Source organism: Protomyctophum parallelum (assembly GCF_964188405.1).
Source record: "Protomyctophum parallelum genome assembly, chromosome: 12".
Classification (NCBI taxonomy): domain Eukaryota; kingdom Metazoa; phylum Chordata; class Actinopteri; order Myctophiformes; family Myctophidae; genus Protomyctophum; species Protomyctophum parallelum.
In genome coordinates, this window is record NC_139712.1 from 26938533 (window position 1) to 26963006 (window position 24474).

A 24474-nucleotide genomic window follows, 5' to 3' on the forward strand; every position below is an offset into this window, starting at 1 on the left:
AACGCACGCACGCACACACACAGACAAACGTTTGTGTGAGCAAGATTTTGAATGGGCCAATAATATTGACATGTCAGGGAAATTAACGAAAAACAGCATCACTGCCATCCAATTAGTTATTTACAATGAAGTGAGCTTTGAACTGAGACTGATTAACGATATTTCATATGAGAAAGGAAGCAATTACAAAATAACCCAGAGAATTATCTTAATTACATTAATCAGTCGAGATAAAGTAGGCTTAGTTAATGGTGCGGCGGTAACAGCGTTTCAAACACACTTCAGTTGGCATGAACCCTTCCAGAAGGAAACAATGAGGGGTAAATCTTTAGAGATCACCCTGCTTTGCGCTGGAGTTGTGTAAACTAGGGAAATTCCTATTGTTGGCAGATGTACCAGCAGGCCTCGTAAGTCCTAAGGCATCTACAGTAACATGCAAGTCTTGCCTGCAATGCACGAGACACAGCCCGGGGACCTCAGACGGAAATATACAGACCAAAAAAATCATCAAGACCAAGATGACAGAAGACACATACATTGAGTTGTCATGGGGTTTTAATGTAAAAAAAGAAGAAGAAATATTTAATAATAATAACATATCAGTTATGTCACCTCGATGCCATACCTTCGGTCTGAGTTGGAAACAATGGGCGCAGACAATGTACATCAAAGGTGTAATTCGTCTTGAAGATTTAGACCTGCTTTGTGTACATGGCAGACAGACAGGAACAAGCCCAGACATGCAAGGGTGAACATTTAATAAATCTTACACAGAATGAGGAAACCCCTTAACAGATTGATTAACTGCTGACAGTTTTATGGCAAAATTACTATTGTTGCACTTTGAGCACTCATCATTAGTTAAATCAATGGTAAGGTTTGGATCATTTATATCTTTACCACACTAGTATCTGTGTCAGCCCTCTCATTTGGTTCCACTCTATCAGCAGTCCCTGTCGGTGCTGCACAATGACACCTCTAATGGCCCCACTTAGGACAGCAACTGTCATTTAATAGCCGATGGTAATGAGTTTGTATCTCAACAATTTGGAAGTACAGCAAAGGTAGTTTTAATGGGATAGATGATCACACACGCAACACGTCACACTGTTTATCAAGGTCGTGATTTACGTTATTATTATTTTTTATTACTGTTTTACATGCCATTACCGGTATATATACATTGTGATCACATTATAGCGCCTTTCATGAACCCATGGACACTTTACATAAAATAACAATGAACAACCGACAAGCAAACAAGCAAACAATTATATATTCGTGCGTGCGTGCGGGCGTGCGTGCGCGTGAGTAATACTCTGGACTCAATAAAACACAGTGGACTACTACCAGCAGATGACATGGCACCCCAAATCATTACTGACTGTGGAAACGTCACACTGTCTGTGGAGGATGCACTGAACCTCTACATGTTACTTGGAGGGGAGGGGACTGCCCTTAAGTCAGGCCTCCCATTAGCCCGACCTGTGCTGCGGGTTACAAATCACCCGTGCTGCAGGTTACAAATCACCCGTGCTGCGGGTTACAAATCACCCGTGCTGCAGGTTACAAATCACCCGTGCTGCGGGTTACAAATCACCCGTGCTGCGGGTTACAAATCACCCGTGCTGCGGGTTACAAATCACCCGTGCTGCGGGTTACAAATCACCCGTGCTGCAGGTAAAAAATCACCCGTGCTGCGGGTTACAAATCACCTGTGCTGCGGGTTACAAATCACCCGGGCTGCGGGTTACAAATCACCCGTGCTGCAGGTTACAAATCACCCGGGCTGCGGGTTACAAATCACCCGTGCTGCAGGTTACAAATCACCTGTGCTGCGGGTTATAAATCACCCGTGCTGCAGGTTACAAATCACCTGTGCTGCAGGTTACAAATCACCTGTGCTGCGGGTTATAAATCACCCGTGCTGCAGGTTACAAATCACCTGTGCTGCGGGTTACAAATCACTGTGGCTTCCTGTGAGGTTAGGGTTTGGGTTTGGGATAGTGTTAGTAATGGTCGAGGAGTACTCGATCCATCCACTTCAATGATTGGTCAACTCTATCCATCGGCTTCATTGATTGACCAAGCTTTGTGACATGTTTGTGGTAATATAAGTGTACTGTGTACAATGCAACTCCTTTCGTGTATGCTCATGTACGTATGTCATCAACATGACATCAGCCGATCTTCCAATAGGTAGATATGTTCCGTACCTATATGACACTGGCACAAATCCGATAACAACCATCAAAGAAGAACGTTAATTCATAATTTGTTGTTTTAAGGCTGATATTGCTGAACTATTACGCTTTTCACATGGCAAGTAAAATGTGGAAAAACACTACAAACAATAGCATCTTGTTTGAGCGAAATGATTAGTCAGGATCACACTTGGTTGACTAAAGCAGCTTAAAGCAAGGAACATTCATAGCCAACAGTGAAATAACTCTGGCTGGTGAGGAACAACACGGCAAGTGACCTCATTCACCTTATGACAGGTTCATGTTCAATATTATCACTCTGTCTGTCTGTCTGTCTGTCTGTCTGTCTGTCTGTCTGTCTGTCTGTCTGTCTGTCTGTCTGTCTGTCTGTCTGTCTGTCTGTCTGAAAAGTGAATTTGTCAATATTTGAGCTACTGTATGGCAAACTATGATTTAAATGAGTGACCAAGTCGTGTGTGTGTGTTTGTGTGTGTGTGTGTGTGTGTGTGCGTGCGTGCGTGCGTGCGTGCGTGCGTGCGTGCGTGCGTGCGTGCGTGCGTGCATGCGTGCGTGCGTGCGTGCGTGTGTGTGTGCGTATGTGCGTGCGTGCGTGCATGCGTTCAGGTTCCGATGAACCTGGACATTTACTAGACAGTCTCCTTTTTTTGACCACGCATGAGTAATTGTTGCCCAGCAGTTCAAAGAGCAAGATGATGCATTAAGCCACATATGCTGAGGTCTTTTTGAGAACTAGGTGTGATCCTGTCTTTAAAAGCTACAGTATGTGGTATTTTGAACCACTTATAAAGATGGAGGCCATGTCATGACGGTTCCAATCATAATGAAGTTGCTACGAACATGAGTCATCAATATGTCCATACAGTGGCGAGACATACTGTATGTCCTTGTCCAATGCAAATTGTAGATTTAGTTTTATAATGTTCTCATTTTGATCATAAGACCCACAATTACTGAATGTCAGTCTCCAAGTTTTCTTCAGAATATGTATGTTGTTACAGTACAACACTATGGCACATGGAGTCCGCTAGCACAGTGGTTCTTAAAAGTTTTATTTTCAAGGAGTAAATCTGAGCATGTACAAATAACCAAATGGACCATAGGTCCATTTGAACCACCTTCAAAGAACCTCGAAGGTCCTTCAATCCACTTTGAGGACCTCAGCACTAGTAGTATAGGGCTAGGTAATATGTCCATGGTAAAATATATTTTTGACGAAAATGTCCATCACAAGCCGGCCTGGCCTCTGCATGGGAGATGAATGGACCAAAACCGTTCCAGGAAAACCATTTGTTTTCATCCAGAGGTGTCCTGTATTTTGGATCGCACCTCATTCGTGCTCACTTGTCAAGCCCAGCAACGATAGGTGACACTCAGAATTTCACTCGGCACATATATAGCCGTTCAAAGGGGGCAATCTAATACGCGCTCAGCTGCGGGTCATCCCCTTTCTCCATCACAACGTCGTCTCAGCTGCCGCTGCAGAGCTCTCAGCCGTCCGGTAACTTCATCTTGTTGCGTGCACTCTCTTTCACAAAAGGTGTGTTCTGTTTACAAAACCCCACGGCGAACGCGACACTTAACCAAAAGACGGCGGCTACAAAGCCTCGAGTCGAGTGATCCGGGCCGGGCAATGAAAGATGAAAGCTCACAGACTGAGGCCTGCGCTCTGGAGCACGTGCCTGGGTGATGCTCTCATCGGCCTTCAATTAGAGACAGGTGGAGACCACTGAACAGAGTGGGCCAGGAGAGACCTGAGAGGCTAGGTTGGAGAGGACAGGGTGGAGGGGATGGCGGGGAGGGGGGGGGGGGGGGGGGGGGGAGGTGTTAAAGCCTTGGCCAGGGTTGGGCTAACTTCAGTCCTGTTTGATAGACTTTGATATGTACACTTCACCTGAGCCACAGACTATGAGTGTGAGGGGGTGATGAGCAGGGACTTGTCGGACGCTTTATGGGATGCGCCGTTTGTTTATTAATCACTAGGTTCTGTGATGTGTCTCTCATCACCCCAACAGGTATAATTAAGCTTTAAAGGGCATGGGGAGGCTTGATGTGTCTGCAATTCATTTTGTTTTATCTCCGGGTTCCTTTTGAAGTTAGTGCAGCTTGGGTACATTGCGAGCGAGAATATTGTGTCGTGTGTGTGTGTGTGTGTGTGTGTGTGTGTGTGTGTGTGCGTGTGCGTGTGCGTGTGTGTGTGTGTGTGTGTGTGTGTGTGTGCGTGTGTGTGTGTGTGTACGCATGGTCAGATAGCTCCTCTTTGGCCAATAACTGTGACGTGTGTGTGAGATGTCTGGATGTTGCATGTTCTTCAAAATGTCTGCTAACACGCCAGTGTGTTTAGCCTGACGTGTCAAGTTCAGCCCCAACGCATTCAGTCATCCTGAAGAGTGACAGTTCAAAGGTCGTCAGTTCTTGATGGCTGGCATTGTGGTGATCACATGACTATGATCTTGGGTTCCCATCAGCCAGCTGTGGCAGCCTGTTCTCAAACAGAGGTATGTGACAAATGTTTGTGTGTGTGTGTGTGTGTGTGTGTGTGTGTGTGTGTGTGTGTGTGTGTGTGTGTGTGTGTGTGTGTGTGTGTGTGTGCGTGCGTGCATGCGGGGGGGTTGCTGGGGTTAAAAAATAAACACAAAGCCGACACGTCCTGACTGACATGGCACCGTTGACCCCATCGGAAAGGTCAAGCGAATTGGAATATACATCAGAGAAAATGTTTGAATTTCACGAGCTCCTCTCCCACTTCATCTCCACCAATATTGAATCACTGACGGCGTCAAATGAGAAGGCGTGTTGAGTGGGGACATCACGGAGGAATGTAAACACGGCAGCGCACCGCCGCCGCTCGGCCTTGATCTGCTGTTTCAGCTCTCTCCGCAGCGGGACAGGTCCTCAGACTTTTACCGTAACACAGACACCAGGAGAAACACGGCCGCCAATCAGACCCGCTGCCACTCATCACTCTCTTCCCCGTCATTCTGGTTTCAACAGCGAGACTTTGGAGATATCTCTAACTTGATGATATGCTCCGCCTATGTGTGTTAGTAAGCCAAATAAATGCCCACGTACGACGTACATATACGGTAAACAGTTTGAAGGGTGCTGCTTCTTGATTTTTTTGTAGTATTTAATTTTTGTTCCATAACGTTCACTACCGGGCCTGTCAGGCAAGCGGCTGCGGGAAGAGGTGAGAAGAGATGAGAGACTCACCTTATTTACTTTGGCAATAGAGACTGAGCCGGCAAACAGCCAGTAGCCTGTCACCTCTCTCCCAGTGGATTCTACAGGTAATGTCCCTTCACATGTGAGTGACTGAACGTAACCCATGCGGAAATGTTTCCTGACATTGCACTTAAGTACTGAGACTGGCACGGACCGTCGGAATATTTGGGTAACCATGCCGCTCGCCTGGAGAAGCTTACATAGATGACAGAACAGGACAAAATGTCAATGAACGAGGACATTTCACATGTAAGCCTCAGTCAGAGGGCACTGTGATAAAACATTTTTAATCAAAAACCATTAACATTTACTGTCCGATTTATTTCTCGCTCATTTAGCTTCTACTACGTCTTTTCAGAAGGAAGTCTTATTTTGAAGACCATTAACTCCCGGAAGTAGAACCGGAAGCTTAGTTTGATCAAAAAATGCAATCTGGAGAAAGAATCCGAGATAAATGGAGACTTTTCACTTCCGGTTATTTCCTGTTTACTCGATCGCATAGCAACCGAGAGCTATTCAGACGGTTGATGAACAGCTTGATAAAACATAATCAATGAAAAACGTTAAAGAAAAAGGTCAAAAGACATTCTTAGGGAGAGTGTCAATGAAAAAAGATACGTTCTTGGCGGTGAGTGAGTTTTAAGACTAGGAAAACCTATACATTCTTATACCTTTAAAACCGGGACAGCATCCATGTCATTTTAGATGTATCTATGTATATATAGCTACAGGATTTGTTTAAAAAAAAAGAAAATCCGAAAACTTGGGTTAGGATGGCGTTTTTGAAATCGTCTAAATGGGTTAATACAATACAGTAGGTAACAGATTCAACCGTGTTGTTTCAATATTCAGGTCATATCACTGATTTCCTGAAAGAGGCATTGCTTGTGAGGTGGGGTGCAGAGCTCTGCTGTAGCACTCTACAGTATATTATGTAGAGTGGAAATCAGGATTCATATTGGACAATATAATTTATGAATTTCAGTAGGCCTAGTCAATACTTTTTTTTAACCCATTTTTCACCCCTCTGTCAATTATCTAATGTGATCCTGGGCTCTACACACCCTCCGCCAACCAGGGGAGAGCAACGGACATGAACTCATGCTTCCTTCATGCATGAGTGTCCAAGTTGCTCCTTTACACCTGACAGGGGGGAGTTTCCCTGGTTGGACATAGCGCGTGGAGGGAACACGTTATTCCAACCAGTTCCTTTCCCCTCCGTCAGGTGCCCCGGATGGCCAGGGGCAGTCAGTTTAGAGACCAGGATTACTGCATGTTTTTTGTGAGGGTACCTCAAGGGGCCAGCTATATGCACTCCAATGTTGAAGCGCTTGGACCTAGTGGTAAGAGGAAGGACTGCAGGCGGACCCGTGGATTTTTGACGAGGAAACCCCGTGCAACCGAGCGCTCAATGTTAAAGCCCAGCTGCACTTCCGCATTTGGACACCAACATTTTGTGTCCAAATGCTGAATCAGCGAAAAAATGCGGAAATAGACGGTACTTCCGGCAGCCTTCCGGGTGCTTCAAAACGCCACTGAGCAACTTCCACTGACATGAATAGCGGAGGGGGCGGAGCTTCGCGTCAGTTTAGTCTCTATCCTTTTAATACTCTATGGGGTACCTAACCTAGGGGACACGGGGAGAACATGCAAACTCCACACAGAAAGGCCCTTTCGCCAACCCCACCTCGGGTATGGGCACTGAGATACTTGAGATCATGGTCAGTCATGATATGTGTTTCCGCCTGCCTGCACCAAGTTAAAACAGCTTAGCAACTTTTTTTCCCCTTTTTTTCTTTTACACCTAGGATTACATTACACAGTAGTGTGTTCTGAATAAATGGCTTTGACTGCAGGTTTCTTCTAACATCAGTAGTATATGGGACTTCACATGACTCTGATCTGGTTCATGGCATACGCTATTCAAGCCGAAAACTTTGTTTTTCCAATATTAACGGCCTGCAACAGAGCAAATCAAACTATCCTGTCTTGTTCCAGTCAGCATGCTGACTTTCAAAGTCTTCTCTATGCTCAGCTGAATGCATCATGGGAAAGGCAATTAAGTGGTGACAGTCAAACGTCACATCAGCTACTTCAAGCTTACAGTTACGGATTCACTCTGCACCACAGGAAAAACTTTGACACCGTCGGTGAGTTCCCATCATTCATAGAAAGTTATTTTACATCGTGTTGGCCAGAGGCTACAGAAAGACATTATGACAACAGTAGCAGCCCCCGCAAGGAAAATGTGACTGCATGTCACTATAGCCAGCAAGGCCATTACCGATAGAAACTCTCATAATTTCGTAACTAAATTAGAAAATATTGTTCCTGAAGAAACAATGTGGGGTCGCTGCATGACAAAACAATATTAGTATAAATATTACAAATTCAAATTCAGTCTGTCTGTGTATTGTGTAGATTTGCCTCTTTTTAATCAGATTGGGAGCACCTGTTTCCATTTTCCTAACCCACTGAGCATTTTTCAGACTATTAGACATCTAAAACACGTCTAACTGGCCGTCTAAAAATGGGTTATAATTGGTCGTAGACAGAGACAGTACACCCTTGGTGTGGTTGTTCTGTGCAACAATGTTTTTCCTTTGTATTTAGGCCGGCTTCCTCCTGGAGGCTGAAACCTTGACAGTCAATCGTGTCAATGACAAAGACAGTGATATAGTGACATCAGAATATCATCCCCTCCCCTAACCCGTCCCCCTTTGATATAACATTAAAGTTTATTTTGTGAATATTGAGTCACATATCACTCTCTTTATTTCTGCCACAAAAGGAAAGATTCATATGATAAACATGCATTATTCGTTGGAGGAAGAGGTTTGATCAGACAGATAGTGGGAGCACAAACAAATCTAGCTCTGCCTTTGGCACACATAAAAACAGGTAAATAAGTGTTGCTATCGGCACCTTTCATCACTCGCTGAAATTACAACAAGAGGCCAAGAGACTGAAGAGACTGCTTGTTTGGCAGAATCTCAACACGCTTTGAAGTTTCAAAGCTGTGTGGTGAATTTCTTTCTGAATGGATAAGCAACATGTGTCAATTGTGTCGGTTCACTATCTGAGTGATAGCAATGCAGTGCAACTTCTACATTGCAAGGCCTTTTACTTTATGTGAATTTTAAGGTCTAAAGGTGTAGTTTTAACAACTTAAGCTTTATATTTGCTACATGACAAATAGTTAAAATATAAAATATAATAAACATTTTTTAAATGTTTTGAAAAGTTTAGAAAATGTAACAACATGCCCAAAATAGGGACACGTCATTAATTTCAAACTATAAGTCATTAAAAAGTTTCACCAAATGCTGCATTGTTTGTCTGCACAATAGTTGTAATATAGCTGTTGTTGTTGTTTCGAGCCATGCTGTTGAACCTGTTGTTGAACTCCATTTTTGGTAATAAAATATCCCCTCTTTGCGTGGCGCTGCCACCCCTCATCACCTGGAACATGGACTCATTCATTGCAGTACAGTACATGGACGGGTGGGAGGAGACAGCGGGGTCCTGTGCAGACGCGGAAAGTCCCCAATTATGTGGTAATTCTAGAGAGTGGTTGTGATATTTATTCTTATTGCCCAAAGAACTTGGCATTTACGAGACTCACCACAAACACATTCCGTGCTGCACAGGCAAACTTCAGGCTCCTGCACTCGTTTCAATCAGATGAAATAGCTGCTGCTGCTGCCGTTGATTTACGGCGAGGTTTCTGAAGGAAGTCTCCAGGCTTGTTTATTTACTTCCCGTGCTCCTTTAAAAAATTTAAATCAGTTAATTGCCATTACTGTACTCTTTCTCTTTGAGGAGGTCGGCATTATTGTCAACATGCTGACAGCAAGCATGCCATTGTTGTCCAGACCGACCTTCCCACCCCTGATTATATTCCGATAAGATCATTTTTGATGATCCCTATTTGCATTATGCCAGTGGAGGCAAAGATTTTGAACCAAAGTGTCCCTATTATGGTGTGAACAATCACCAAAAATAGCACATCTACTTTTGAGAGTGTAAAATGAAATAATTTTACACTCTCAAGGGTTGAAGATCTTTGGTTACCAATCATTTAGCTGGGGACGACCTGGAACCCCCTCAAGGAGAACTGGTGGTCCACTGGTTGAGAGCCACTGGGTTAGGGTGATGTTGGGGTCCTCCGCTAGGCCTATATAGCTCAGAGATGAGGTTCCGCATCGTTGTGTGCCAGGCCAGCAGAATGTGATGGTGAAAGGTAACGGATGCTTGAATTTTTCACGGAAAAGAAAATGGAGGCGACGGCTCCCGCTTCGGCTACAATGGGAAACCATGCATGGCACTGACTAAAGGCTGACTAAAAATTGATTTTCAACCCGTCGCATAAATTGTATTTTCCGCTAAAGTTGCAAACATCTGGGAGGACTGCATTTACTTTTTGGATACGATGTGCAGAGAACGATAACAAGCTGTACTGTTGGCCATGGTTCAAATATCGTACAAACGGAGCTATGGTGGAGTGGAGGGGTATGTTCCAAACGGGGCTAGGTTAGGGTTAGTTATAATGGACCAATGGTACCACGGAAGTGGAACAATGGGTCGTTGAAGTAATGGCATATGGGGAACCTCCGGTCAACTATTATATAGGGTTTAAAGGAGAATTCCATGCTAGAAGTCTTTCTTACCTTTATTTGTAGTTGTTACGTCCCCACCAAAGAGGTCCAGGTGTTATTTAGTGCAAAAGTGCATTATTGGCTATTTCCCCTAATATAAGCCCTCAATAGAGTGTCGCAGTCCTGCCCCCTTTCATGACGATGCCAGGCCCAGGAAATGAATCCCAATGCATTTTTCCCATAGACATTTCAAAAAGTATTTATTTAAAGACCTTTTAAGCGTCGTACGAAGCCAACTCGAGTCGTGACAAATCATGTCAACAAACACAATATTTTGGACCAAACACATAATTACAAAGAAGAAAAACAACAAAAGTGTTGTAAGCTGCCGTTTTTTTCTCCCTCTAATTCTTTGTTTGGCCCAAAACATACCGTTTATTGTCATGATTTGTCACGACAAGAGTTGGCTTTGTCCGTGGCGTAAACGTCTTTAAATAAATGCTTTCTGAAAAGTCTATGAGGAAAATGAACAGGGATTTATTTTCCGGGTCTCTCGAGGGGGCAGGACTGCGACGCTCTATGGGGGTTGGGTTTTTGTGCCAATTCACTTATTTCCATCGAAATAAGTAGTAAAGTGTGCCGCTTGGGATACTATTTACATTTTTTTTTGAGCGATGGAAATAAGCGAATTAGCACAACAACCCAATGCCCCATTCAATTCAATACAATTCAATTCAATTCATTGAGGGCTTATGATAGGGGAAATAGCCAATAATGCACTTTTGCACAAAATAACCTGGACCTCTTTAGTGGCAACGTAACAACTACAAATAAAGGTAAGAAAGCCTTCTAGCATGGAATTCTCCTTTAAGTGGTCAAATCAACCCGCTTTCATTCATTCAACTTAAACGCTGCACATGTACATCTTGTCCATAACACTCAACAAGGGTCAATCTGTCGCATTCACAAAAGGTATGATTTGTCTCAACTGCGTGTCATTATTTGTAATCAGCATGCAGTCAAATACAAGCGTGAAGGTGCATGTGTGGAAGTTGCAATGCCTCTCAGGCTCAGCGGGGGATGTCAGATTTTCTGTGCTCACGCCTTCATGGGGAACAATTTATGGCCATTATGGTGTTCTATTTTTGGCCATTGTGATGGATTCTGCTCAATTATTATCCATTATGGAGAAAGATGGCCGCGCCACCACACCAGAAATTATTGGTTGCTGCCACGTCTTGAAGCCTCTGCTGCAGCATGTTGAGCTCTGTAAAAAGTGATCAAGGATTTGAAATATGGTGGAACTTGTAGAAGATTGATGTCTTTATATTGGGATATTGTGTGATAAGAGCTTGCTGTCACACTTGATTCCTCCATTTTAAATGTGTGATTTGATGATAAATGGGTAGGAACAGACACTACAAAGATGTGCCTCATGGTGGAAGAATGCATCGCTAACATTTTAAAAAGTACCAATACAAATACTAATGTAGAAATACTGCAAATAAAAGCCTGCATGCTATTCAAAAATGTAAAAGTGCAAAAGTATTTGCATTAAAATATACTGAAGTAATGTCCAATTTCACAAGTTTTCAAATGTTTAAAGGGATAGTTCAGATGTTTTTTACTTAAGCTGTATGAAATACTTGCCATTAATATAGTGGTTGCAACTTTATTAATTGATGGGCAATCAATGAATAAAGTTGCAACCACTATATTAATGGCATGTATTTCCATGTCCCGTGGTGGGAGTTCTGCTCTGGTTTTGGTGAAATATTAAGTTGTTGGGGGGGCACTAGGGCCACGCATGAAAAGTAAATTAATCCACAAAACTAACTTAATTTGTATTGTTGACCTATTTCTAAAATATTAGTGCAACTTTTGTTCATTTTTGACCCCTCACACGGAACTATGGTTTTTAAGTCCATATCAGTACGACCAAAAAGTAGTTCCATGTGATAGAGGGGTCAAAGTTGAACGATATTTTAGAAATAGGCCAACAATACAAATGACGTTAGTTTGTGAACTAATTTCCTTTTACTGCGTGGCCCCAGTGCCCCCCACAAAATGACCGGAACTACTTAATATTGACCAAAACCAGAGCAGAACTCCCACCACAGGACTCGGGGAATCAATGAATACAGTTGCAACCTGCACTATATTAATGGCTATTAATCATCATATTAATTCATACAGCTTAAATTAAAAAAATCTGAACTATCCCTTTAAAATGCTTTGAAAATAGCACCCAAAAACACTGTATTGATCTGTTTTTTTTAGTGGTGCAACCTATGTGTGCCTGCCTGCCTGGGTGGGTATGAGCACGAAAACAGTGGCTGTTTTTCACCACCTGTGCGCAACCCAACACACACACTAACACACAGGCACATATAACTGTATGTAGAAAAGAGTCATCCTAGTGACAACCCTCCCCCTGGCCTATTCCATGTGGACCCACCCACCTCACGTGCTGTCACTCCCTCCCAATCAGTAATCACACCTGCTCTCACTCACTCCTCAATCAGTGGCCTGGTATATAATGCTGCCTGTTCCCTCAGTGTCTGTTTAACAGCAGCAGCAGTAGAAACCAGCTGAGAGCCCTCTGCTCTGGAGTCTCAGCAGGCCACGGTTATGCGTCACTGAATTAAAACCATAACCGTGATGCCTCACCACCTCCTTGCTCAAATGTATTTATTTATTTGACAGGGACAAAGCTCATTAATCAACAGTTTTCACATCAATGTAAATGGGCTTGAGTTAGCCAAAGCTAAATTTCATCTGTAGTCCCTGGGCAGGCTCTTAAAAAATGAATGATAAAAGAAAGACAGAGTGTAGGGTGCCTGCACACAACACCATGCGTTGATGCCATGTGTGCATATGTGCAGGGACCCATCACTACGTCCATACAAAAACACAGTACAATACAGATAAAAGAAAGACAAAGTGTAGGGTGCAGGCACCCAACACCACGTCCATACAAAAACACAGTACAATACAGATAAAATATCTAAATGCGAGTCTGTGCAATGGAAATAAAGGCTTAACCCTCTAACACCCGCATTAATTTCTACTTGCAAAAAATAGATTTCAACCTTACTACTACTTTGTACTACTAGGACTGACACTAAAACATATGTTAAAAAAAATAAAAAAATAAAGTTTGATGGAAAATTTATAATAATTATATAATAATTATATAATAATATAATAAATAATCATTTACATTTGGAGGATATCTTTCACAATAATGAATAAAAAATGTTCTAGACATTCTAATGATCACAAAAAAACATATATTACAATTATTTTACCTACTTTTATTAGGGTAAAGGTCAAAAGTCTTAGGTTAAAAAATGTTCAAAATCGCACAGAGTCCAGACATTTTGAATTTGTGTGAATTTCAGCCTCTGTGGGGGGTATTTATATGCAAATATCATGACCAATGGCATTGAAATGGCATTGCAATGAACATCACTGATGACGTTTAGGTGAAAAAAGAACAGAAAATAATTATAATAATTTAGTAATAAAATAAAATAAAATTGTTGCTAAAAAGCAACGCTGGGTGTTAGAGGGTTAAACGGAAATCTCCTTGTCTACACATTCTTGTGTAGACCCCCATATTGTAACTCTCATTTCTCTACCATTTTGGACGTGGGGCGCCTCGCCGGAACCGGGACCCTGGCCGTGGTCCTGTGGGTCTGGAACTTCCGGGGGCCCCCACACGGAGTTGCACCACTCACTTCACACGGGTGTGATTTTTTACACTTCAATGATATTATTTGGAAATTGAGGAAACTTTGGAAATTATGTCTGGCATCACAGTCATGATCTTCAGTTTGGTGACACTCATGTGTTGTTGATAGATTTTGAACGTGGATGACGCTGACTATCAAGAGAGAACAGCATCATGAGAAGAAGGTGGTTAACAGAATTGTTACCGTAACTGCATGAACCATATACTGTAGCGTACCAATTCTGGCATGCTAGGTGAACATTTGGTGAAAATATGCATTCGCTGTGAATAACAGATCTACAAGCTTGCTGGTCATTTTTCGCACAACAAAGTAGATATGTTTTAACCGTTTCAGTTCATACGACGCATGAGGCCGTCATAAGGATTCCGAAAAATTAGTGCCTACGACGTCTGTGGACGTCCTAGCGACGTCCTAGTGACACGGGCGAGATAAGAATATTCAGAATTTTTCCTATTTTTTTTTTGGCATTTCGCTTTTCGCTTTCCGTACGCTAACGCTCTGTGCAACTATTAGCTTGTCATTGACTCCCATGTTAGCGCGGCGGAAAGAATGACTCGTATCTCCTAATCCAAGGCGCTCTCCGTGGTGATGAATGGATCGATATGCTGGCGCTTCATTTCTGCTCCTCATCCGTCTCTCCCGCAAAATATGAACGCTTTTTGGAGCGTAAAAAAATAAATTAAGATGATCGGGGATGTGAGGTCACTTTGTAAAGTCAACTTTTTTAGGAAAGTGTTTCCGGTTCATGGCTTTCAGAGTAAAAGCAATCAGACAACCCTGGCACCCCGGAGCTTCTATTTTGATGCACTTCCGGCACTAAATGTGTTTTAAGTGGTTAAAGGAACACTTTGCCTCCTCACTAATGCGTTTTCAACCTACTCACAGCCACAGATTGAATAGACAGAAATGCTACCATCCATCCTATAAGTGAGGCGATATATGGAGACAGGGTTGCAAAAAGGTCAAATGTTCTTTTTAATGACTACAGCCTCACAGTGAGGGTGAGTGTATAATTCCTACAGTATGGCAAATGACATAATAACATAATAAAACAGTCCAGAACCGATGAATGCGGTGGAATTTTCTATTGTTCACCACACCTGCTACAGTCGTCATAGGTTCAATATTTATAAAACCCACAGACCTATCCATTTTCAATTTTACTTAAAGCAATTCTAAAATAGAAAAAATGTCAGATCTACAAGCTCAAAATGCATTTCGAGCTTATAGATAGGCTATTTTCCCTATACTATATATTACTATTAATCAAACGCAGCACGCGGAGCGGCGGAGTCAGTTCAGTCAGTCAACCTCAAGGGAGGTTCTTGCTTGCTCAAAGGCCCATACTATGCTCAAGGGGTTAACATGCTGCATTACTATGTGGGAGTATACGTGTGTGCAAGTCTCTCACGTCATTCGCTGATGCGACAGTCAGCTGACTAAGTGGGCAGGCTACTTAAGCTCACTAGACTCCATGCTCTTCCTGCCTTCCTCTGCTCATGGTTCCCCGGTTGTATGTGATGTTTTCTCCCACCACCACCCCAGCACCACCGGTGGGCTCTGCTATCTATGCTCCCCATGGGGGGGTTATTGTATATCTATCTCCCTGCTCTTATGTTTTATGATGTTGCTTAATCATGCCGAGCAGGGAGAAATCCAGCAGAGCCGAACGCCAAGTCAAATATCATATGCACACTCATTACTCATTCTTCAATAAATATTGTTTAATCTATTCGTGAGTTGTCTGACTGAACTATTACTATATTTGTGCAACACTGTTGTAGGACGAAATACGGCATTCGGAATCATTGACGGGGAGAAAAAAATAAACGAATATGGAGATGCAAGGATTCTGCCCGATAGCGACGATATTCGCATGCAGCTATTATGCTACAACTGAAGTAATCTCTAACGTTTCTTTATAACTAATAGAGAACAAGTCGAGAGTTTTAACCACATCAGTGTTCAGTCCTATACAGTATATATTATGGCCATTTGAAAATAGCTGATCTACAAGCTCACAATGTGAAATGGGCCATTCTGCAAAATGAGTAGCATACTTTAACTTTTCGTACTTTGAAAGGGAATTCCACTCATTTTCAACATTGAACTACCGGTATCGCGGTATGTCATTAATATACCTTCGAGATGTTGTGTGGAAATAATTTAAAAAAAAGTCCCCCCCTTCTGTGTAGCCTAGAACTGGAGGTCTAGAACTTGGGGACATGTGATCAGTGACATCACGAAGATGTACTTTGCAAGCCAAAGAGTACATCTTTGTGACGTCACTGATCACATGAGGGGGGGGGGGGGGGGTATTCCCCTTTAAGTATACTGTATGGTTGGAATGTTGCAGTATTGATATATTTACTGCAGAGGATGTCCTCTTGCCAGGGTTGGGTTTTGGTACATTATTTTACTGCAGGATGTCCTCATGGTTTCAGGCTGGCAGTCAGCACAAAGTGAAGGTATAATTGAGGAGAACTCTCAGCCAGTGGTACAGTAGCAGTGTTGGAAAGTACATTTACTCAAGTTGCCATTTTCTTTTAGTTACTTTGTAGATTTACCTTTGGTTTATATGTAGGCTATAAGCATACATATTAACCAATTAAGCCCTATTTTATAGGCTAATTTGTATGTAAACCATCATCTATTTTCGAAAACGTTTGACTTGCCGGTACCGGTTTCACATTGGTTGATGCCAATACTTCTATACTTTTACTCAAGCAGCCTAAAATGTTGAACACAGTACGTCTTCCACTACTGCTCCACGGGCCCTCAGAGTGCCACGGTAGCCGGCCCGCCGGCAGACATTAATCAAAATGCTCGATCAATAACTTCTCAAGTGCTAATAAGTGCTGGCACATTTTGTGATATGTGAGCCCTTTCGTTATTTCAACTGTCTGGAGATTTATGGGAAATCCATTGTTAGGTCCAAAGTATGAGGTAATGTAGCACTTAGTAAATGAAGTAAAAACCAAAAGCCCGGGGTGATTTGTATTTCATTTACAAAGGACATTGTCTAATCATGAGGGGCTCCATCTCTCAGGGGGAAAAGAGCAACCAAACGGGCTATAATGATGGCGGCGCTCTTTTATGGCTTCCTTACTCAGCAATGACGCAGGAGATAACGGCGGACGGCGTGGCCCGTCCGTCTCGACCCACCTGATTGGTCCCCTCCCAGATGACCACGGGGCGACTCCGATTCACCACAGAGTGATTAAAGTCGTGTTAGGGAAGGGTTATGGGACAAGTCATAAAATAATTGGATTTTCCACTGTCTCCTATCAAAGTGATTGGTCTCCCTGGTCATCTCGCAGGCTGACATAATTGTTAATTAGCCATTATGGGCTGCCCTCTCTCATCCATATCTCAGGGTAATTACTTATTTGACAACAATGCAATATATCACGGTATATATGATGTATGTTCACCAGACCTAGTTTTATGGGTATGAACCCGAAGCGGTGTCATGAACGTGTTATGCATTTACTTGCGTGTCTAAGGTGCTTTATTTGCTCTCATATTGATTGCTGTGACAATGCTATATTTTGAAATCCTGCCAGGTCATTCTCAGTTAGCATATCAGCAAAATAAGTAAAACAGGAAATCACTCAAGTCATTATATATCATCTTGCATTCCATTCTCTTGCATATTGTATACCTTTCTGCAGTCACGTTTGCAGTCTCTCTCTCTCTCTCTCTCTCTCTCTCTCTCTCTCTCTCTCTCTCTCGTCATGGTGCGGTGGGGGAGAGCGGGCTTAGTGTCCCATTGGCTGCGGGGCTTAGTGTCCCATTGGCTGCGGGGCTTCGTGTCCCATTGGCTGCGGGGCTTAGTGTCCCAGCAGAAGGGTGAAATCAGCCTTCAAGGGCTTCTGCCAGAAATATCCCATTGGCCGTATAGGGCTAGTCTCCCATTGGCTTAGACGCCAGCCAATCATGAAATTTACGCCACTACATCGCTACTAGACCACGTGACTAGACTAGAAAGCTCTGCAAGCTGATAAAAAAGGGCTGCACTATAAAAACATACAATAAAGCATTCATCACTTCCATATACCTAGCTATCCTATCATTCTGAGATTATATTACATGTTTATCTGACTGGGCAAACATGTGCCATCAGAAGGAGTGCCCTTATTATCTTACTCTCAGGATGTTAATCAGCATCCGGCTTTGTCCAGCGTCTACACCAGCTGTGTCCAAAGTGCGGCCCGCGGGCCAAATGTGGTCCTGGGGCGAATTTTATACGGCCCGCAGCTTCATACCTGAATTGTATTATGAACGGCCTATATAGTATAATTTGTCAGCGTTCCTTGTTCCTAATATTTATTTATTTTATTTTGTTTTACCTTGCTTGCTTGGTTACATTTGATAATGTGACATAAGACTGAAAAAAGGCTGAGATACAATTTTTGTTCACAGCACACACCTGACAAAAGACCATTGATATTAAATATTGATGATGATAGTTAAATTGAATCGTTTAATTTCGAAGGTAAATTATGTAGTTGGCCCTTGGGTGTTTTAATATTTTCTGATATTGATAGATATTTTGTTTATATTTTATGGGTGAAGGGTCCCTTTGACCTTTTTGACCCTTTTAATCTGGTTGCCCTGTGTAGTTAGTAAGAATTATTATTGCACTGTCTCTGTCTTGAAACTGCATGTTTCTGACCTTGGAGGCCAGGCATTCTCTTATCAGCTCGCCGAGACTGCATGCCATAGACAAATTATCCTTTAAAGCCGAGCCAACCACCTCTGTGCTCTTCTGGTTTGGGGTTTATCCATCCAGTGTTTTTCCATCAAGTGCCCAAAACTCCTCGGTCTTGCCACGTCGGCTTTGTACCATTCTCCATTTTGTATTGACGAAGTATATATACTGTCTCCCATTTTGGGAGACGGTAGAGAGAAACCACACACCCGACCCTACGGGGTCGGGGTCAATTCGATTGTAAATTATTATGCTGTTATGTGAATCCTTGTTCTGTTCTCTCTGAAACGATAATATAAAACGACTAAAAGCCTCATTTTGATATGGATGTTCCTGGGGTGGACACAGGTAACATTTTGACAGTTATTAGGTAATCCTCCTGAATGTAACAGTGTTCATATTGGCTATTTACTTAAAGTATCCTGGTAAAAGCTAAAGTTAAGTATCTATTGTAATGGGATTACCTCCTAAAGTATTCTGAGTCTTCCGGCACATTTTGGCTCTGCTCCGGAGCCCTCTGCTATTGGAGCTTATCATTGATTATTTATAGTCTTTATAGTTATTATACAGTCCTTTCAAAGCTATCATTATTAAGATGGATTCTATTAAAAAAATTACCCATCAGATATGGCCCTCTTTGAAAAAGAGTTTGGACACCCCTGGTCTACACGAACACAAGTGGCCCATGTTCGGGGAAGGGAAGTTGGGCAGGTTGGGTGATATTGGTCACTGCTGCGTACTGCGGACTGTACTGTGTCCTCCCGGTGGGGCCTCCTCACTGGCAGGGGAGTCAGAAGTGACAACACAAAAATGTGTGTGGGGAGAAATTAATTTGCATAACGACTAAATTGGGAAGAAAAAGGGGTTAAAACATTATTGGCCACTTTGTTAAAAATAAATAAATAAATAAAGAATGTTATAGATCACAATATCAGAGTATCTAAACATATAGACAAATTGCAGGATTCTTGTTTTCCTTTTCAAGCTGTCATGGCTTCTCAAGTTCAGCAAGGGTTCTCTCTCAAATCTCCTTTATGTTCCTGCCTTTCTCTTAAGTCATCAACTCGACACGACAAGGTGAGTTTTTCTTTACGAAATACCACAGATCAGGTAGAGAGGTTCAGGGGGTGAAGAAAGTTAAATAAAAAGCTCTTTAAAATGGTATTTATAAAGAAAAAGACAAACAGTGTTGCTATTGAAAGTAAAGGTGCACACCGAAATCCATTCAGATGACAGTTGGAAGAATGCAGGCTTTATGAGGGCCCTGAGCCCCATCTTTGCCATATCTTTTAAGCGTGATTATTTACTTTAAAAAAAAGGGGAAAAAAGGAAAGAAAAAAGCTGAGGCCCCGAGTCTGGCATTGTGGACGACAGCCCTTTGATTGAGCCCTGGGCTTGAATTCTTAACTAATAAATTGTTCCACGCCTTTGTCTGGGGCATTAACGGCAGTGGTCTGCGTTTTTCTTGCCCTAATCTCAAGAATGCAGCAGCCTCTTGAGAAACGCAGGGGTTTCCTCTGCTCTCAGAGATACATCTTCATTTTGTTTTCTTAAGAGGACTCCCTGGATTGACAGGCCTCACCGTCGTGGCCCTGCTCCTCCACCATCTGTTTTCACCGATTCTGTCTGAGCACATCAAAGTCAATCAAGGGAGCAAAGCATTTTAAGACACACACAAACACACGCACGCACGCACACACACACACACACACACACACACACACACACACACACACACACACACTGCACCCTGGCAATGTATTGTGTGAGAAATAAAGAATACTTTTCATCGCACTTAGAAAGAGAGACTCTCTGTGTGTGTGTGTGTGTGTGTGTGTGTGTGTGTGTGTGTGTGTGTGTGTGTGTGTGTGTGTGTGTGTGTGTGTGTTTGTGTGTGTGTGTGTGTGTGTGTGTGTGTGTGTGTGTGTGTGTGTGTGTGTGTGTGTGTGTGTGTGTGTGTGTGTGTGTGTGTGTGTGTGTGTGTGTGTGTGTGTGTGTGTGTGTGTGTGTGTGTGTGTGTGCGTGCGTGCGTGCGTGAGACTCTGGTGTGTTTGTGTGTATGGTTTTCCATGTAAGGGTGACCTGGGAGGGATCCCTTAGCTCAGAGCACAGGTATGAGCAGCTTAGCTTTGTTCAGCGACTGCTCTGACGACAGCTCAGTGAGTCACCTATAGACACACCGTAGACTAGTCTTCTTTGGTCAGGTTCCAACAATTCCCTGACACCTTCTTGACAATAAAATAATCATTACTGGCATTGAGGCACTGCAAGTACTAGTTTGCAAATGAATGCTAAACTAGAAAAGTTGCTCCTCGGAGCACAGGTCAGCAACGTTTGTTGTGGCCGTGCATTGTTTAGGTATTGAGTGATCATAGAAGTAGCAGCCAATAGACAATAATGACTTACAGTCGTTTGAACTTGTGTGTTGTATCTGACAAACTACTGACTAGAGGGAGAGATGCCCATGGGCAAACCCCCCCCATGATAATTATTGATGAAAATGGCCCAATTTCCCATCAGAGAAATGTAGCTGTTTCCGTTGTTTTAGGGTTTTATTCAGAAATATGTATTTGTGTAGTTCCTATAAATTACAGAAAAGGAACTTGAATCAGAAATGCTTGTGACATTACATAAATCAAACAAATCTACAAAGTGTTATGCAGTAAATTTCGGAAAGTCACTTAATTGACCCTGTGTCACCAATCAGAGTTGTACAGTTTGATGGTGCAATATGCACCATCAAAACAGTTATCAAATCTAGCATACACAAATATGAAACAAAATCCTGCATTTACACAACAAGGCAGTTAGTAAATACAACATCTGACAAGATTTGACATTATGCAGCATAAATCCTACTATAAATGCGTCACGTCTCCTCCTGTCTGTCTGTGTGTGTGTGCGTGCGCGCGCGCGCGCGCGCGCGCGTGTGTGTGTGTGTGTGTGTGTGTGTGTGTGTGTGTGTGTGTGTGTGTGTGTGTGTGTGTGTGTGTGTGTGTGTGTGTGTGTGTGTGTGTGTGTGTGTGTGTGTGTGTGTGTGTGTGTGTGTGTGTGTGCGTGCGTGCGTGTGTGTGTGTGTGTGTGTGTGTGTGTGTGTGTGTGTGTGTGTGTGTGTGTACGGTTGTAATCCACGTAACTCGAGAATCCAACTTCAAAATGGGATGAACAAACAAACTACACCGTTGAAACAATTAACTTGCTTCCCTAATTACAAATATTTGGCACCTGGACACCTAATTAAAATCTTAACGACACAGGTTAGTGTGTGTATTGTGTGCATGCCTAACTGCTGCATAGGTGCGATACTAGGTACTGTACGACTATCCTCTCTATTCAAAACCACCATATAAGAGCACCTGTCCACAATTTACAACAGGACCTAAGTCTACTAGCTCGTCACCAAAGACAAATAATAATAATAATAATAATTTAAAATAAAAACAGTAAGACGCCCAGAGGGCGAGAAGCGACATCCCGAGCATCCGCCTGGGTGACGCACCGTGACGGCGAGCACTGGTGCTTTGGCATGGGAGGTCAGATCAACATACAGTATGGAATTAATTCTGAGGCGTAATGTCACAACTAAGGGGTGATGGACTGACAACCATATATGGAGGCGTGAGTGACGGAGTGACAGAGCGACAGACAGGTTTTGCAGGTTTTCATAGTAATCTGTGACCTACAGTCGCAAATAAATAATATTAATAATGGATTACCTGTATTTTATTTGTAATGGCGTATTTCTACATTGCAGTATTGATACTTTTACTTAGTAAAACACTTGGGTTCCTCATCTCCATGCTTTTTAGAACAATATCAGGCATCAGAACCAGTGACATGTCACAGATCTGATCAAATGAATAATGAAATATGTACAATATTGAATCAAGCAACTTGAAAACTGTCAAAAGACAGGTGAAAATGACCCCACAAGTGTTCTAAAATATGAAATAACCGTAACCCCTTTGAGAGCACATTATAAGCCTTCAACATCACAGAGAGTTGGGGTTTGAATTTAATTAATTAATTAATTCATTAATTCATTCATTCATTCATTCATTCATTCATTCATTCATTCATTCATTCATTCATTCATTCATTCATTCATTCATTCATTCATTCCAATTGAGATCACTGTCTGTCTGTCAACACTGCTTTGGCAAAAGGCCTAGTATAGTGCAGTCATGTGAACACTGCAGAGGGAGAAGGCGTGGTCTGTCTCTTAGCAACCATAAAACACTGACCCTCAACGGACGACAATGCGGAAGGTTTGGATTTCTAGCTTCATTAACTCTATCAACTTGTTCATTCATGAAAGCTAGAGCTAGCTTGTGAAAGCCGAGAGGCAATGTTTGTTTTCGTTTGCATGTGCTTGTGTTTTTCCGTGAAAGTGGCTATAAAGGTATTGACAGCACATTGTTCCTTAGCATTGTTTGTCATTATTTGCCAGCCGAATTGAATGGGATTCGCTATGCCTGTTGTAAACAAGGCTAGATGTTAGATGTTCTATTTTGTAAAGGAAGAAATACACAATAATATTTGTAAAATATATATATAGCCTAAGATGACTAAAGTCAAGGGACATTTGTTTTTTTGACTGTTGACATTTTAGCCCGCCCCGTATTTATCGATTTACATATTTTTATTATAAGTTTATTCGTTAATTCGTTAATTATTTGATTTGCATTTGCATTATCACATGGTGAGAAGAAGACTGATAGGCTAAAGGGCAGTCCATACTCTCTCCGACCACCGAACTTTTCATCGGAAAGATCAGACTAATTTTTTCTCCGAAGTAGAGTTCGGAGAGTCACAACATCAGGGAGTGCAGCTTTCAGAACAAAAATTCTGAGGAATGTGTTTCAGAAGTTGCGGGTGACGTCATGTTGTAGTTGTACTGGAGCTTTCCGACGGAAAGTTCGGTGGTCGGAGACAGTATGGACTGCCCTTAACAGTTTGCAATCATAGACATTGAATCATAGGTCTGACCATTTATGAGTTTGCATATCTTAGATTAGATCATTGGTTCTCAAAGTGGGGTCCGGGGACCCCTAGGGATCCTTGAGGTGGTTCCAGGGGGTCCCTCAGCAGCCAAATGTCATCATCATTTTAATCACTTTATCCATATATTTTACGTTGACCATTAAAGAATAGCAGATATACAAGCTCACAGCACTTCGTGCCGTGCTGCAAGCTTGTACATTTGATTTGACTTTAGAAAAGTGCTTTATTTTCCTTCTCAAATCTCTGCTGGAAGATCTCCTATGGAGATCTCTGCCCAAAAAAAATTCTGATGGGGGTCCACGGGCAAATAAATATCAATTTGGGGGTCCTTGACACCGCAAAATTGGCAAGTTTGAGAACCACTGTCTTTAGATAGAACACTGCAGTGAAAACTGACAATGTTTACAGGGCATGACTGCAAAAACAACATATAGCAACAACTTGGCCATCACCTCGGCTGCCTTCCAAGACCACATCGCACGGAACCTGCTGGATCAGACGTTGTCGTCGTCACATAACCCTGTGAAGACCATCCACGGCAGAAAAGCATCCACAGATGCCAGGAAAAGGGAACGGGACACAGGGACTCGGAAACAGAAACATCTGCAAAAGCACCAAAGCCAGGAGGAGAGAGAGTATGTGCTTGACCCCGCACCGCCTCGTTTAACATTAGGTACAGTATTAGGTACAGTAGAGAATTGGAAATTGATCGACGTTTTCCTTTATTTATTCAGGGAAGCCCTTTGAGAGCAGGCTTTCTTTATTCGTGGACGCCTCGATTACAGCTTAAGAACAAGTGCAGTTATAAAATACATATAATGGAAAACAATAACAGACATTTGAACTACATTAAAACAAATCACAGATGTAAATAAATATAGGGTTACATGAAACAGGTGCAGTCACTGCGTGATGTGTCCTCAAGAAGCACCCTGAATGTCTCTATGGAGGCA

At 42.5% G+C, this 24474-nt stretch overlaps 2 protein-coding genes across 2 annotated transcripts in view; one reads left to right on the forward strand and one right to left on the reverse strand.

Annotated features, from left to right (window-relative positions):
* lmbr1 (limb development membrane protein 1) overlaps positions 1-24474 on the reverse strand; it is an 89980-nt gene that overhangs the window by 2745 nt on the left and 62761 nt on the right. The gene's annotated exons all lie outside the window — the stretch shown is intronic.
* The window catches only part of rnf32 (ring finger protein 32), a gene marked incomplete at both ends in the record, with an annotated part of 10708 nt that continues 10166 nt past the window's right edge, over positions 23933-24474 (forward strand). Inside the window, one exon of the mRNA XM_083777726.1 lies at positions 23933-24194. Coding sequence (XP_083633852.1) covers positions 23933-24194 — 262 coding nt within the window. The remainder of the gene's footprint in view (positions 24195-24474) is intronic.